Here is a 17,061-nt window from a genome sequence, read left to right as displayed (position 1 = left end):
GCTGGCTGTGCCCCTCGGAGGCCTGAGCCTGGGGGACTGGGGCCTGGAACTGGAGTTGGGGATGGGACCATGGCGGGAAGTAAGAGACAACACGAGGGGTCCGCGGTGCAGAAGGAGGTGCGCTGATGCCCTGCAAGTGGTGGGAGGAGCTCCCAGCAGAAGCAGCACCAGCCACTGCCGCCTGGCCCTGTATCCCAGCCCTTCGGAGCCCCATTCAGGAGCTGTGGAGGCAATGCTGCCGTGGGGGCCTGCTCCACAGCTAGGCCTCTGACTTTTCATTCCAGTGCTAGCTATGTGCAGGTAGTCTGGCTGGTGAGGGCGTAGTGCTCAGCAAAGGACAGAGGAAGCCCACCTTCCTCCCAGGACACTGGAGGGCAGGGTCCCTCTGCGGGGGTTCCTGGGGGCTCTAGTTCCCTTCCAGCCCTCCCCTGGGGACTCCCCTCCACTTCCTTCCTGGACAGCAATGCCCAAGGCTGGTGAGACTTTTCCAGTGCTGCACAACTTTTTTTCTCCTTGCATAATTTTCCTTATTCTAAGCCCTCCCTTCATTTTTACCTGCTGGGTGGAAGGCCTGTCACTGATAGCAACAGTCCCTGCAGAGGTTGTTGGCTCTGAGGTGCCCACAAAAGAATCTCTTTGTGCTCATGGGTTTGACCCAGACTGGTGGCCCGTCTGCCTAACCCAGCTCAGCCCCGCCGACTGGCCAGGCTCCAGGCTCCTGCTGCCCATCACCCATCTCCCACTGTCTGCTGCCCCTTACTGCTCTCCCAACGTCCCTCCCTCGCTCACACCTGGGTGGTGAGTTAAACCAGAGTGGCCTGGTGCCCTTCTGGGTTGGTCCCTCTTCCTCGGGCTCCCTGGATATCCCCCACCCTCACCTCTGACTCTCCCTCATGGGCCTCATGGGCCTCATGGGTGATCTCCAGGGTGGGGATTGCCCTGCCCTGTCCCCAAGCTTCCCCAGGCCTGGCAGGATGCAGGCTACAGGGCGTGCCTTCCACGGCTGTCTGGATGGGCTGGCTGATCACCCTCCATGACGTCCGCCATGCAGAGACATATCACATAAGACCCTCAGCGCCCCTGTCCTTAGAAGCAGTCATTGAGGCAGTGGTGTCCATGCCTGCACAAGGATCTGTGACCTGTCTTGGGTTCACAACCTCCCACCCCATTCCTGCCCAGGGGGGTGAGCTACACCGAGCAGTTGCTTATGTAAGTCCTCTCCCTAGCCCTCTGCCCTCTGTTTATTCACTGTTCTGGGTGAGCTCCTGGAATTCAGGCAGTTCAGCTCCGAGGGCAGAAACCAGAGCTCCCCCCACACCTTGGGCTTGGCAGGGCGGGGATCCCGCACTGGGGGTTAGCATCCTAGCATTCTAGAACCTGCACCCCCAGGAGCCTGAACCTCTTCCACTCTCAGCATTGAGAGACCTGGGACAGAGACCAGGGGACAGACAGACAACCTCAATAGATCTCCTTAGATTCTGTAGCTCTGCCTTGCCTGGAATTTGCTATTTCTGACTCTCTCCTGTATTTTCCATTAGTTTCCACTGGCTTTCCGAACAACTTTAAAAAAAAAGTTGTTATTGCTTTCTTTCCGATTATGAGCTTATCATTAAAAAAAAAAAAAAAAATTGGAAACTACAGCAAAGTGTAAAGAGGAAACAATGCCGCAGAGCCCGCTCCCAGAGGCCACCCTCCCACCCCGTACCGCAGAGGCGCCCCTCCCTTCTTCGTGTCCAGACTCAGAGGCAGCCCAGGTTTCTACTCTGGGCGATGGCTGTGCTCAGGCTGCCAACTCCCGCCCTCCGAGAGCAGTGTCCACTGGACATTTCTGTGAATCGAGAGCTCTCTCTTCTGCTCTCGGTGGACACTGAGGACTCCTGGAGGAGGCCAGGCGGAGCTGGCCCCGCTGGGAGCCGGGAGGCTTCTTGTCCAGGACTCTGCAGCCCCAGGGTTTGCTCAAGGGATGAAGTCCTATCCAAGACAAACTTTGCAGAGGAGAACGGGCAAGACCCTACATCCCAGACTGACCTTGAGCCAAATCCAGATCCCTGGCAGCCTTCTCTGAGCTCCAGTGGGGGAATTCAGGCAGAACAGCCATGACAGTAAACCGTGGCTGCCTCGGGAGACCCTGTGACCTCACACCCCTTGGTTCTTGGGTCCCCGACTTGTCTTCCTGAAGCAGCATCTGCCCTGCAATGACAGAGCCTTCCATCCTTCAACTGGCTTCGCTGATCCAGACATAGGAAAGAGTCAAGCGCCGGGCTGGAGGAGTGGGACCACGGGAAAATCTACCCCAGACCAGAGCAGTATGCTGGGGCTATTAGTGTCTCCTGCCTCAAGGAAAACCTCACGGCATCTCTCAGGAGATCAGGCCCTCATATGGGAGGTGAGAGAGGCAAGAACATGCCTGGTGCTGTTTCATCCCAGAGCCCTGACTGGCAGAGGGCTCTGCCAACACTGACCCGCCAATATTGTGGACAGCAGACAGGAGATGCAGCCCAGGCATGCCGGGCTCCACTCCAGACCCTGGGAGTAGTGACGGGACCATTGGGTGGGCTCTGTCTCTGCCCTGGAGCCCAGCAGTCCGGCCCCGCACTGTGGCAGCCGTGAGCAGCCTCTGCCCCAGTCGGCTGGCATCGTGCTGGCATTTTGGAAGTGGCTTTGGTTGCTGACCCTGGCAGTCCTGAGGGTGGAGGGCAGCCCTGCATAATGCTACTCCCAAACCCAACCCAGGTCTCCCCAGAGGACATTCCTTCTCTTGCTTTCTGGAGGTCAAGTCAGGATGCGCTACAGAGAAAGAAGGTGGCTGTCCCAGTCCCCTCTCCCTCACTGTCATCAGCCACACTGTGCCTGCCATCCTTGCCCATCCCCGGCTTCCAGGGATGAGGGCACACCAGTGGTGCCCACCCCACCCAGGCCCTTGTCCTGGACACTGGGGAACGTTCCGCAGGGTCTGTCACCTTCCAGCTGAGACGCTCGCCCACCCCCTTCCCCCATCCTCACCACGCAGCCCCTGTACCAAGTCCCCCTGCCCCCTCACCCACTCTCCCCATAGGAGTAACTGCCGTGGCCCGGACAATGGGGCTGTATTGATTAGTACAATTCCTGGGCACCTCCGGCCCGTCTCCCCGGGAGCTAGGACAATGCAGCTTTGATACACAGAGCAGATTCTCAGCAGGTCCTTGGGCTGGGGGAGCCCTCACACCCCCATTCTCCTCCCCCGCGCCCCCACCACACAGCTAACTCTTCCTGCTCCTTTGCACACTGGCAACTTTCTGGGTCACTTTTGCTGGTGTCTGTCTCTCTGGCTGGCTGCGCCTGCCCCTCCCTGGCACAGACCACTCAGCCCCTCTCCCCACCCCCAGTCCTGCCTCCCAGTCTGCCTGGCACCAGAGAGGGGGCTCGACCTCCTGGGAAGGTGACTGACCTGTTCTGGGGAGGAGGGGGCCACAGGTCCCTGAGCCGCCGCCATTCCCGGGGTGAGCACTCAGAGCGGAGAGCGCGTGTCTCCTCCGCTCATTCACACCTCTGCCAGCTCCGGGCGACACTGACGCATCCCCTGCCTCTTCCACTGCCGGCTGGGCAGCATCAATTACTTTCACCTCATCTCCTCCCGAAGCTCTGCCTACCCCCTCCCCTGGCCCTCCCCCTCCGGCCAGTCCCCATGCAGCCCAGCGCGGATGCTCCACAGCTACAGTGAGGCGTGGGGCTTGTTGTGTTTCTCCCTTGTTCCCAGCAAGTTATTGGAACAAAAAACACATACACACACTCACAACCACAGGGTGAGGCAGAGCGGGCGCAGAAGAGAGAGAGAGGGCGGCTCATTCACGTTCTAGAGTGGGGTCTGGGGCCCAGATGCTTCTGAGCGCATAGGCCTGGCACTTGGCGGGCTCCTGGTAACGAGGTTGGGTACCACTGGGCCCTAGAGATGGTGAAGGGGCAGGGAGAAGGGGATGTAGCCACAGGGCACTACCAGAGCATCTCAGACTTCATAGAGTGCTGTGTGCTGAGGGGTGATGGGCCCTGGAGCAATCCCCCCAGGACTTGGGGATCCCCAGCCAGCCAAGACGGTAGAGTGTGTCCTCACAGAAGAATGTGACTGACTGGGCAAAAGAGCTGCGGCCTGGTGAACTGTGCTGTCACCTGACTGAAGAAAGATGGCATTAGCCAAGAGGGCGGCTGCAGAACACGGGCCCTTGAGGATTAGCACTGTGTCACCTGGAACCTGAGGCGGTCCCTCTGGGAGAGTGTGCTGAGTGGTCTGCGCAGAAGGTCTCTCAGACCCCAGTCCCTCTGCTCTGAGGCCACCCTCACTGGTCCGTCTCCAGTGGCCAGGAAGGCGGGCACGATGGCTCTGGTGCTGGGAAGACACGGCTTCCAGTATTTGGAGACTGACAGGCGGGCAAAGGGTCTGGTACAAAGTAGGATCTCAGTAACCTGAGATCAGGCATGAATTCTGATGTGAAGGACAGCTTCCCTGTGAGTTTGGTAAGTGTGCTGACCCCAGTGGGAACATGGAAGGGTGATACTATTTTAAACTTTTTTGTTATTATTATTTTAAAAATATTTATTGGGCTGCGTTGGGTCTAAGTTGCAGCGCACGGGCTCTCTAGCTGTGGTGCAACAGCTTAGTTGCCCCGCGGCGTGTGGGATCTTAGTTCTCTGACCAGCGGCATCGAACCCACGTCCCCTGCACTGCAAGGTGGATTCCTAGCCCCTGGACTACCAGGGAAGTCCCAACATCATTATTTTTTAAAAGGCAAAGTCTTTAGTCAGACAGGCCTCAGTTCAAACCCCAGCTCTGGTGGATCTCCCTCCATGTATCTCCTTAGGCAAGTTACTTTACTTGTCTGGTCTTAGTTTCTTTATCTCTAAAATGGGGATCATATCTACCCATCTTTGAAGCTACTGAGCATTATTAATAATAGCAATATATAACATATATTAAGTGCTTACTGTGAGCCAGATGCTGTCCTAAACACTGCATATTAATACATATTAACTCATTTAATCCTTCCAACAGCCCCTTGAGGTGGGTATGCTACTATGCCCATTTTGGGAGAGAAGATGGGGAGTGATGTTGGTTCAAGCAAGTCTCCCAAGAGAATGGCCTCAGACCCTAGCGACTGAGCTGCTTCCCGGCCAGCCTCAGGCAGCCGGGTCCCCAGACATGCTCTGCTGACTTCCGCTGACTTCCTGCGAGTCCAGACTGAGGGCCAAGCCCCTGGCTGGGCCACTGGTTCCAGGAAGGCCCAGTCACCCATGATGCCCAAATGCTCACTTCCACCCAGGGTGGGCTCTGGGCTTTGGCTGCCCTGGCTTGGGCCGGGTGCCCAGAACAGGCAGCCCTGGCTGGACAGCTTTCTCTGGCTCTGGCCATGGGGACAGCAGGCGCAGCAGCCCAGCTGGGTCCTGGCGGTAATGAGGCCTCATTAGTGGGATCCAGCTGCTCTAGCCCCACTCAGGGAGGCCGGCTCCCCCAAGCCCACCTCTGACTTTTTTTAATAAGAGCGGGCATTCCTCCAGAGGGCCCAGGAGTTGAGGGGCTTTGTTTGCGACCTGTGACTCCAAGGGAAGGTCCTGCTGAGGCAGGACTGCAGCCTGCTGGGGTGCTGGGGCTGCTGGGAAGCTGGGTGAGGGGAGGGGAGGCCACAGAGCTGAGTCGGGGGGCTCCAGGGAGGCCAGGGTGGGGAGGGAGGCCAAGCGGAATGGAGGGCAGGTCCTAGGTCCAGAGAGGAAGCCTGAGGAGGCTAGGCCTTTTCGTCTGGATCTTGATATTGTCCATTTCACTGGGGAGGCTTTAGTTGTGAATCTAGGATCATCCAGTCATTGTGCAGGCTGGCCTGGCTAGGAGAGTACCTCCTCTGTGCTAATCCTTATCATATAAGGAGAGTGCCCACTGTGTGTTGGTGCCTGAGATAAAAGAAGACCTACTGTGTGTCAAACCACACTAGGAAGGCACCCAGTGTGTGCCAAGTCCAGTGCTGGGAGAGCACCCACTGTGTGCCAGCCCCATGCCAGGGAGCCCTGGTGGTTTGCTGGGTTCTGCACTAGATGAGTGCCCCATGTATGCCAAATTCTGGGCCAGGTGAGGACCCAGGATACGGTCAGCCCTGAGCAGGGTAAGCATGCACTGTGTGCCTGGCACTGTGTTAGGTGAGTGCCCGTTGTGTGCCGTGTCATACTGGTTGAGCACTTGTCACCTGCCGGGACTCATGCTTGGAGAATGCCTGGAAAGTGACAAGCCTTCTACCAAGGGAGGGCCCGGTGTATGCCAAACCCTGTGCTTGCTGAGCTCCCAGGATGTGTCAAGCCCACACTGTTTGAGCAGTTGCCACATGCCAGGACCCAGGCTGGGTGAGCACCCACTGTGTACCAGGCTCTGAGATGGCTGCTGCAGACAAGAAGTATCTAAACACTCTTGTCAAAGCACAACAGAACAGGTCAGGGTGGGGCAGCCCCAGGCGGCCTGTGGTGCTTTCAAAGCCTTCTAGGACGATTTAGATGCTCCGGCACCTGGAGCCCTAGCCTGGGTGACTCTGCTCTTATTCATCACGAGGCTTCCCAGTAGCAGAGGCACCCAATGCAGCAGAGATGTGGGGAGAGACCAGTGAGGCTCACCAAGGCCTATCTGCCCAAGATGCTATACGAGTGGGAAGCAGGCACAGGGGAGGGGACTGAGCTGGACTTCGTGTGAGACTGTGGGATTAAAGCTGACCCAGTGGGGCTCTCCTGTCCTGGGCTCCTCTCTACCAGCTCCCTGTCCTCTGAGCCCCAGGCAACTCGGCCCTACATGTGTATAAATAGAGGCACTAGGTCTCCATGAAGGAAACCACCCCCACCCCCACCCCTGGTGCCCCCAAGCATCCCAGCTGCTCCCAGGCTTGGAGGCACCCCGGCCAGCTGGGTTCCTGCATGGCCCTGTCCTAGGAGCTGCTGAGGCGTGAGGGAGGCAGCTGAGCTGGCCTGGCAGAGACCATCTGGGCTGGGAGTTGGTGGGGGGGCACACGTGTGGCAGGCATGTGGGCCTGGGCACGTGCTGGGAAGTGGCTTGCCCTCCACGGGGCACCTGCCGCGTGGAGAGCCCAGCAGAGGCTCCAAGGATGACATAGGGTAGACACTGAGGAGACCCAGGGCGCCCATGTCTGCACACCCAAGCCTGGGGCAAAGGGGGATGGAAGTGAGGACCTCGTGGCCGGGGCCAGCTGCCTACTCCTGCATACCAGGACACAAATGGCAACAGAAGTCACAGACCTGGGAGGGTCCAAGTGCCCCTGGTTTACATGCGTGGCCCTCAGCTCCCTCTGTTCTGCCCCACTGGGGCCTCTAGAGAAGGAGCATTCTTCATGATCTGCCCTTAGGGGACCACAGGCAGCTAATGAAGTCTGGGTACAGCTGCCCAGATTAGCTAAGAGGGATGGCACTCCTCAGAGACAAGCGCTACATGGAGGCAGCACTGGTTCCAACTGAGTCCTGAGAACAGTGTAGCCCAGGGTCATAAGCAGAACTGAGAAAGAAGCAGGAATAGAATCTCGAGCAACCACTGGGGGTGCCCAGGGGACCTGCTATGGAGCCTCAGACACAGCAGCGGCGGGCAGATGTCAAAGGTCAAAGGGCACGAAGGAAACTAAGCTCTGGCTATCTTTAGGCACATCCTGGTGCTGGGAATGGGCGTCCCAAGGCAGCATTCCCTTCTATAGACTGGCCGGCAGAGCCTGGGGTCTGGGAAGCTCAGCCCCGGCAGGGGTTCTGGGGCCTTGGGATTCAGGCTCTCTGTGCTGCCCACGTGGGTCCCCCATCACCCCTGCCTGCCCGCCCCAGTCCTTTCAGGGTCACTCCAGAGAAAGCAGAGCAGCCAGCAAGTACTCAGAGGATTTCTTAAGTTTCACGGGACTCAGAATCTCCATGGGGGCGGGGGGGCAGAGCCGCACTCCACTTTCTGCTACAGGCCCATGGCAATTCCAACACTTCTGGCAAGAAGGAAGCCAGTCTTGACCCTATCATGGCATCTACTCCCCCCTAGCAAGTATGAGGGTCTTGAGACCCCCGTCTCTGCCCACTGAGCACTCAAGAGTTCAAGCTGGCTCAGGAATACTTTGAGAAGCCTAGTTCATTCAGACTTGTTCCAATCAGGAGTGGGCCAGACCAGAGCGGGCCTCAGGGGCTGGATGCTGGAAGTCCAGGACCAGGCAGGAGAGAGTGTCCTGAGCCTGGAGCACAACTGTTTGGTTCCCTCCCCAACAGCATTTCTCTGGACCTAGGACTTAAGAGTCCCAGAAATCCCTGGTGAGAGACAGGGCTTGTTTGGGGAGGGCTCAGCAAGAGACCCTAGGTCAATCAGTCTTGCACTGAATGAGAACAGCAACAGGAGAATCCATGTGGGGAAGGGAGGAGCCAAGGGAAGGGCCTTGCTTAGCCACTGGCTTCCTCCAGGAAGTCTCCCTGGTTCTTGAGGCAATATCCCCAGAGAAAGAATACAACTGCCCTTAGGGTATTTTCCTGGCTTCTGATTCCAGAGCTGGCCTGCTCCGCCCATCCATGAGCCAGCCATCCATGAGCTGGCCCCGCTCTTGCCTGCTCTTGCCTGCTGCTTCGTACCACCTCTCCTGTGCTCTGAGGCAGCGGGCAGTGAAGAGCCGTGACTTGGAGAAAGTGGAGAGGGATGTTTCCTGAAAGACCTCACAAGAGGATTCAACATGAAATGTTCTATGCTATTTTTCCAGTGGAAGAAGAGAAACATCAGTCTCTGAGGACTCCTTGATCAGTACCTACTGAATGCTCCCCACAGCAGGCAGAGCACAGGATGAGGGTGCTGGGGTATCAGCCATGGGACGGCCCTCCCGGCAGGATCAACTGCAGCCTGCTCTCCTGGGTATCTTGTGATGAGGGTGGGGAGTGTGCTTCCTGCTTCCCAGCATGACTTTCGGGCTCTGTAGCAGAATCTGCCTGCTGTGGGCTCTGAACTATGGCAGTATTTAACCTGCTGGGTGAGGGGCTGCCTGCCTGGGCCTGCGACAGCCCTACCACTCAGGAGTCCAGGCAGTGCCAGACTTGGGGCCCCATGGAGCCTCCTAGGCCCTCCTTTCGGGGTCAGCAGCTGGCCCCAGCAGGGGTGGATGGTGCTCATGACCCCCACCCCTCCCTGCAGTCTGGTCCCTGTACTCACCAGCATCCCTTTGGCACCTTTCCCTACCATGGTGGTGGTGGGTTAAGGGTTCTGGAGTCCCGGATCACACTCACAGCCTCTGTTTCTAGCACCTTTCAGAGTACAGGCCTCCGGAGCTGTGGAGAGAGCAGAGGATGAGGTGAGGATTTGGCCTGGGGAAGGCAGGGCAGGACGTGTGTGGCTCTCCAGAACAGGTAGTGCAGGGCCCAGACCACCTGCCGCTCTTCCCTCCCGTCCTGTTCCTTTCTGGATGACCGTCAATCCAGTTCCTACCTCACTCTTCTCCCAACCCTTCCCCTGGATCCCTTGGTCTCCAGGCTTCCTGTCCCAATGGGCAAAGGTCTATTTTTGACTCTCCAGATGCCCAATTCTATAAAAGATAAAAAACGAACACAGAACTGGGACAGGGTCCAATTCCTTCATCGTCCGTGTGAATGGCCTCAACCTTTCCCCTGAAGGCGAGTCAGCCTGGATCAGCACATGCTCCCCCACCTCGCCACGGCCAAGCAGCCAGGGTGGGCCTTCCCTATCCTGGTGCCGCTCAGCCTGGGCTCCAAGCATCTGGGCTTGTCGTTACATTACTAACTTGGACCAGAAGCTCTGGGCACAGCAAACACAGCATGTGCAGGCACGCCTCCGTGCCATTGCTCAGGCAGGCCCCTGCCGAACACCTTCCCTCCTGTTCCCCAGGTGAAATTCTACAAACCCTTTGGGACCCTGCTTCAGTGTCACTTCTCCTCGGCAGCTTTTCCTGACACGGCCCCCACTCCACTCCAGAATGAACAAATTGCTTCCTCTTTTGTGTTTTGTGCTACCAGTGTCCTTACAGACTCACTTGAGACATATTTGCTTATGTCTGTCAACTGTGGGTTGGCCAGTTCCCTGAGGGGTTGGATATGTCTTATTGACCCCTCTGTGCCCAGCTCAGTTTGCAGGAAGCGTTGGTGGAATTGAGTTGAAGGGAAATGGATAACACTGAGGTCTTGGAATCAGGAGCCAGGTCAGCTCAAGAGATCTTTCAGAGTCAAGTGGGGCTGGCGGTGGGGGGTGGGGAGCAGACAGACTGACAGGAGGCACGGCCATGCGGCTGCTGGTGTCTGAAGGTTTGATGTTGGACGGATGCAGATGGAAGACGAGGTAGTTTTTGACACGCCACAGGAATGGAATCAACCTTCGAGAACCTCAAGGAATGCTCTCATGGGAGGAAAACGCATGGTCAGATAGACAAGGACGTTCACCCTTCATAGGACGTGGTCACAGGAAGGACTGGGGTCTTCTCTGGGTACTCTCAGGAAGTGGACTCTACTGCAAAGGCTATTCTGTGTCACTCGGACCCACCCACAGCCACCTCAAGAGTTCACCCTCAGACCCAGGAAGTCACTGGAAAGCTAGAAAAGAGGAGGAAGCAGCTTTTCTTTGCCTATGCAAATCCTCCCTAGGTTACCTTTGGCCTTTCCCCTGGCCACCAGGTGTCCTGCATAACCTCCTCAGGGCCAGGCAAGGGTGTGACTTGTGACCATTTCCCTTTGGTTAGTCACCCAGGCCAGGTTTTCTGACTCTCTGGAGAAGTCCCTGCTCGTGGCTTTGGTCTTCTGGGGGCAGTCAGGAGAAGAGGGAATGTGATCGATCATACCCTTGTTCTCACTCACCACATCCCTCCCTCCAAGCTATAAACTCTAGACTTATTGTCTTCAAAGCCGTCACTCTTTGGCTAACAAATAATAATGACGATGATGACAGTAATGAAGCAGAGCCACCTCACGGTTTGGACATCATGCCTTCTGGTCAGATGAGTAAACTGAGGATACTCTGTCCTGGAACTTGGGCTACAGGGTGATATTCCTGAGCAATGCAAATATGGCCCTTGTGTTCTAGGTGCTTCTCTTTCTCAGTGGAAAAAAGACTGCTTAGCAGCGGCTCCCAGGACAATGAGTTGGGTGCGAAGCGTTGCTACTTCTCCTGCCTCTGCTATTTCTGTTAAATGGCCCCATCCATCCATTCAAAAAGTACCACCTGAAAGCCTATGATAGGTCAGGCCCTCTGGTAGTGGTTGGGCATCCACATTACCCAGGCACCGGGCCTGCCCCTCACCCATATATGGGCAACTATTGACAAGCTCTCTATCTGTGCCAAGAGGGTCAGAGTCAGGTTAGCTTGTGATGAAGAGCTTGGACTCTGGGACCTGGGAGGAGGAACTGACTCTGCCAACTCACTAGGTATGTGACTTCAAGCAAGTTACTTAACCTCTCTGACCCTTGGTTTTCTCAATCTGGAAGATGGGGCTAATTACACTTCCTTGGTACCTTCTGAAGTTTCTGCTTAATTTTTGACTCTACAGGTCCTCTATTTTCTCCTCCACTCCAATTCATTAATCTTCGCAAAGTCCTAAAACTCTGATTCTCTCCAATAGTCTTCCACAGCCAACAGGATACGGCCTAAATTGTTCAGCAGGCAGTTAGGGCTGGCCACAGTTCAATTCATTTAATCCACAAATATTTATTTCGGGGTTGCTCTGGGCCAGACCTTTGCTGGGCACCATGAACTCTTCAGTCTCTGGCCTCCTGCAGCTTACAGGCTGGGTGGAAAGGAGTGAAACCCGTGACTCAAATGCATATAATTAGAGCCTATGATAAAGGGTGCGAAAGTGAAAGGTCCTCTTTACCAGAGTCTACACCAGTGAGGCCTGGCCTTGTCTGAGAGTTACAGAGGACTTTCCTGAGGAAGTGATGTTTAAGAGTCAGAGAGGAATGATTAGGCAACAGTGAGCAACAGAAGAGGAAGAGAGATTCAAGCAAATGAAATAATACAGAAAAAGACCAGGAGCCTGGGGCTCAGAGAGTGAGGGAGAAAGGGGCCAAAGATGAAGGTGGATGCATAAGGAGGGTCAGGGTCTATGGGGCCTTGTTTTGATCTTTATTTTATCCTGAGGGCAATGGCAGCCATTGAAGTCTTTAAATCAGAAATGTAACTGTGAGGAGGAGCAATTGGTGGTATGTGCATTCTGAAAACACCAACCTAGATTAGTATGGAGAAAGGACTGGAGGGAAGGGAGAGGGGAAGAAAGGAAATTGATTAGGAATAGGCCAGGCCAGGAATGAGGGGGCTTGGCTCAGGAACGTGATGACGGGGTGGGGAGAGGTGCACAGATTTGAGAAAAATATAGACAGTAACTTTGGTAGGACTAGGTGATGCATTGGACTTGGGGGTGAGGGATAAGGAGGGGTCTCTGATTTCTACTGGTATAATAGGAAGAAGCCAGTGCTTGTCCCAGGGACAGAAATGCTGGGGATGCTGCAGGTTTGGAGTGAGGAGAGGATGAGCTAGGTTGGGTGATCTGGGTTCAAGTTGCCTGTGAGCCACTCAAGGGAGGATAGGGAGAGGATAGTCATAGGATCTGGTCCATCTTTACTGTCTCACTGCTCAGTCTTCCTGCAAACAGGACTGTCAGGTCAACCAATTTTAAGGGTCCATCTGGGCCAAGCCTTGAAGTCATTGCTGGGGATGGAAAGGTGACAGGTTCTTTCCCTGCCTTCAAGAACCTCACAGTTTAGGAGAAAGCAGAGGAAACTTAATTTCCCACTCATGGTGACGGAGGGAGGGGAGGGGCTGTGGGAGAGGGGAAGGGCCCTTAGTTCTGCCTAGAGCCAAAATCAGCTACCTACAGCCACTTATAGCCACCTGCGGGCCATGTGGGACTATCCAGCATCCCCAGAGGGTTCTTGCCTTCATGCCTTTGCTTAGGCAATTTCTTCTTCCTTGAGCACCCTTGTCCCTATTTCCATTTGTATATACCCCACCCATCTTCAAAACCTGTTCCAAAGCCATTACCACCAAGAAGCCTTCCTTTCTCTTCCATTTGCAGTCAGTCTTTCCACTGTGCCCCCGGCTACTCCCAATGCACGCAGTGTACATCTGATCAACACGTTCCTCACACGCAGCCGTTGGAGCATGGTTACTTGTGTCCAAATCTGCCTTCCCCACCAGCTGGAGAGATCCCAGGGCAGAGGTGTGATTCTTCTGCATCCTCAGAGCTGGGCACTGAGCCGCAGTCGCAGTGTAGGCCGAGTTAAGGGGGCGTTTTATCTGCGGTGCTAGGAAACACTTGAGCATGCTCAGTGTTGCCCGTTAGTCCCTAGAACCAGTCCCCTCACCCACTACCCTCCAATCTTCTGACACTCCCTCACTTTGGGGTTCTTTAACCTCTCAGGCCCTTGTCTCCTTCTCCACTCTTAGGCCCCCCAGCTTTTATCTTCTAGCGACTGCAGCATCAAGCTTGTTTCAGCAAAGAAACAGACCTAGGCGTTACGAGAGAGCTGTCAGAGGGACGGGCACGCGGCTCCTTTAAGAGTGGCCAGCGAGGGGGCGTGGCCTGAGGAGAACTGGTCCGAAAGGGGGCGCGGCTCCTTTAAGAAGCGGCCGGTCTCCTGAGAACAGGCCCCTGAGCGGCAGGAAAAGGCGAGGTCGCTTTCGAAGCTGTACCACCGCCTGGAGAGCCCTGATTCCTCGAAGCCGGCGCGTTCGTCTTAATCCGAGTGCGAGGTGTCCGGAGCGGGCGTTACATCAGCCGCCACGTGTGGGCCTCTCAGCTGATGTGGGGGCGGTGACCCCGCCCCCCTTCCCCTGCGGTGGAAAAGTACCGGGGCGCCCAGGTCCCCGCCCCCTTGCCCCGCCCCCGGGCCAGCTCGGGCCCCTCCCGGCCCTCCGGGAAAGCCCCCCTCCCTCCCGGCCCCAGCCTCGCTGTCTGCTCCCGCCGGCCGTTGTCTGCGGGGTGAGGGGCACCAGCTGGGGGTGGGCGCCCCGGGCTGCTAGGCCCCTACCCTCACCTGCGGCCGCCCGGGCCCGCCTTACGCGCACCCAGAATGAAGGTTTGGGGTGGGGAGGGCGCAGATTCTCCCCGGGAGAGCAACCGCCCGAGAACACCGCGGAGCCGGGAGCCGCAGACAAGGGTCCGAGGGCACCGATACTCCCTGGCACGGCTTCCCAGGACTTTTGGGCGCGCGGGAACCCGCACCCGGCCGGCGAGTGGGCGAGCAGATAGGGAGGCAGGCCGGCTGGAGGGGCCAGATAGGCAGCCAGGCCGGCCAGCGGCCGGCGAGAAGATGGAGAGCCAGGAGCCCGCATGCGGGGCGCAGACCCGGCCCGCCGGTTCCCGGCGTCGGCAGGCCCCCAGCGCGCAGACCCACTGGTGCCGGAGCTGCCGGCAATGCCACGCGCCCGCCGCCCGGGACCAAACCGGCATCGGCACGCAACTCCCCCTCCTCCGGGAGCAGCCACCCCCCCCCCACCCTGCCGCCGCCCCGCGCCGCCGTTCCGCCCGCTGCAGCTCCTTGGTGACAGCGGTGACACCCAGACGCACGCACCTACCCGACCTTTCCGGCGAGACAGACATCCCCACGCGTGCACCCACACTCATCCACAGATGCCCGCATGCATGCGCGATCACACACACACACTCGCTCGCTCGCTCGCTCTCTCTCTCGCTCTTCCTCGGGCTCAGCCCCGTGGAGCCACCAAACACCCAGACCGACGGCAGGATAGAGAGAGGCTCGGGCCGCAGCGCCCCCTTCCCATAGCCCCCTTACCATGCTGCAGCCCCCGGCCCAGGCGAGCTGGGTCCGCGCCGCGGTGCGCCCAGGTGGCTTTCTTAAAGGGAAAGTTGCATCAGCCTCTTGAGGCTCTGTGCCGCCGCGAGTCTGCCCGCCCCGCCGAGCTGCTCGTCGCTCCTCCTGAGCTTGTTGTGTTTTGGTTTCGGGGAGGCGGGGGCCAAGAGTTTGGTGAAAGTTTGGAGAGTGAAGAAGGCTTGGGAGACCTAGCCAAGTCCCTCCCCTCTCCAAGCAGCTCCCCTGGCCGCCCTGCCCACCCCCACCCCCCCGTCACCCCACCCCTCACCCCACCCCATTCTCATCCCCACCCCCCGGCCGACTTCTCAGGCTCCTCCTCCCAGGGAATAAAATTACAAGTTGCTCCAAGCTTTCCGATGATTGAACCCCACGGACCCCTGGGAGTGGGCTCCGCAAAGGAGCCCCCTGCTCCGCCCCATCCTCGCTGCCCTCCAGCTGGGGCCCTTGGAGGAAGTAGATGTCGTCCCCTTCGGCTAGGCTGGAATGAAGCCAGAAAGGCCTGGGGCACTTGGGGGACTGGGGCTGGAGTTAGCCTGCCAGGCCCCCGGCCTTCTGCGCCTGCGTTCCCCCTAGAGAGAAGTCTGAGCAGATTCCATCCCCTTTGGAGCGGTGCCGCTGGGGACTGTGGGCACGGCTGGGTAAGGCCTGGGTCCTACTCCTTGGAACTGGAGGGCTTGGGGTCCTTTCTCCACGGACCCTCTCACTGGTTTAGTCAAACCTACATTGGCTCGGGTTCTATCCTTGGGTTGGGAAAATCCCCTGGAAGAGGACATGGCAATCCGCTCTAGTATTCTTGCCTAGAGAATCCCATAGACAGAGGAGCCTGGTGGACTACAGTCCATAGCGTTGCAAAGAGTTGGACACTGCTGAAACGACTTAGCACGCACAGGGGTTGTTGTATTACAAGGGCTGCAGACACCAACCTGGGCCCTCTGTTCTCGCCCTGGAGAGACATGCAGAGGTTCCAATCCTAGCTAAAGGAGACTTTGCCAAAGGGAGCTTTGCTGAGCCTCAGTTTCCTGTCCTACAAAATAAACAAAACACGTTGCTCCAGGCTGCCTTTGAACAGCAAAGCTTGGCAGGTGGTGGAAAGGGGCTCCCACATTTGCTTGTCTTGAGGCCACCAGCTTTCAAGGAGAAGGGCCAGTTAGTACTGGCTGTCAGGGGACTATTGTCACCCCAGCATCTGCTCAGGAAGGGGACCAGTCTCTTCTCTGCACCCTGAGTCTGTCCTCACTGTTGTCTGCCCAGGAAACCAATTTTCTTTGTTTCCTGGGGACAGTCAGCCTCCAAGAAACTGATTCACACATGCCAAACTCAAACAAGATCCATTGACAAGTGAGATTCCACTTTATTAATTTACAGAGGCTCTGAGCAAGATAGCAGGTATCAGGCACAGACACTTCCTGCCAAGGAGCGCCAGTCCATTCCACCAGGCTTCTCCAGGGCCCAACCACTCAGAACTTACAACCTATTCACATTAGAGGCTTGGTCAGAACCGGGAAGATTTGGAGACGTTATTCTCATCAGCAAGATTATTTTTGTTTTCACTTTGTTCCCAGCCTTGCAGGTTTGTGATTTGTATTCTGTGAACGAACTGCAGGTGTCTTATGTGTGTGTGTCCTCTTCCTGAGCCGTCTGTGGCTCCCATGGCCCCTGCCCTTGTGGATTTGTGTAGATGGATCTGTGTTTGTGGGGGAGTGACTGTGTGCACTGAAGCAGCTCTGGGTCTCAGTGCGTGTGTGCCCAACTCTGGGGACTGGGCCCCTGTGATCCACACCTCCCTCCCTCTGCCTCTCCTGCTGGGACATAAATTCTTTTACTGGTCTCTCCCTCCCTCCCTCCCGCTGGGGCTTGTCATAAAGGGCCACCACACAGGGAAGACAGGATGGAGGCTGCTGGAAGATCCTCCATGGAGTGGAGTGGGGACAAGGAAGAATAGGAGGGTGGGACAATGGCCTCCATTCCCCTTGAAGGAGTAGACTGGGGCTGGGGACCCCTGAGAAGAGAGCGCTGAGTGTCAGTGAAGCTTCTGGGACCAACAGGGCCACCCCACTCTAAGGACCCCACGTGAAGCGGGGCTGGGGGGTGTGTGTGGAGTGGGCTGGGATTGGAAGAAGCGAAGGGGAGGAGAGCTCAGGGCTCAGTCCTGAGTCAGGGAGAAGGTGCATTTGGGATGAATCCTGGGGCAGGGAGACAGTCTCACACTTTAGCCCAGGGGAGGGGGAAATAGATTTTCCCTGGGGATTTGGGAAAGTTGGCGATGTTGCCCAC

At 57.1% G+C, this 17,061-nt stretch overlaps 1 protein-coding gene across 3 annotated transcripts in view; it reads right to left on the bottom strand.

The window, feature by feature from the left end:
* SLC6A9 (solute carrier family 6 member 9) overlaps nt 1-15,030 on the bottom strand; it is a 32,737-nt gene extending 17,707 nt beyond the window's left edge. For 2 of the 3 annotated variants that reach the window (XM_081492556.1, XM_081492557.1), the window contains exons 1-2: nt 14,749-15,030; nt 9,167-9,282 (exon numbers count right to left, since the gene is read on the bottom strand). In XM_081492556.1, coding sequence (XP_081348682.1) covers nt 9,167-9,196 — 30 coding nt within the window. In that variant the 5' untranslated portion in view covers nt 9,197-9,282; nt 14,749-15,030. Of the gene's footprint in view, nt 1-3,427; nt 3,572-9,166; nt 9,283-14,748 lie in introns of those variants that run through there. The other variant, XM_081492555.1, reaches the window with a different exon arrangement.
* Nucleotides 15,031-17,061: the final 2,031 nt, after the last annotated feature.

The sequence above is a fragment of the Giraffa tippelskirchi genome, chromosome 5 (assembly GCF_054371585.1).
Source record: "Giraffa tippelskirchi isolate mGirTip1 chromosome 5, T2T-mGirTip1v1.2.pri, whole genome shotgun sequence".
Lineage (NCBI taxonomy): Eukaryota > Metazoa > Chordata > Mammalia > Artiodactyla > Giraffidae > Giraffa > Giraffa tippelskirchi.
This window is presented reverse-complemented; position numbering and strand designations above follow the sequence as displayed.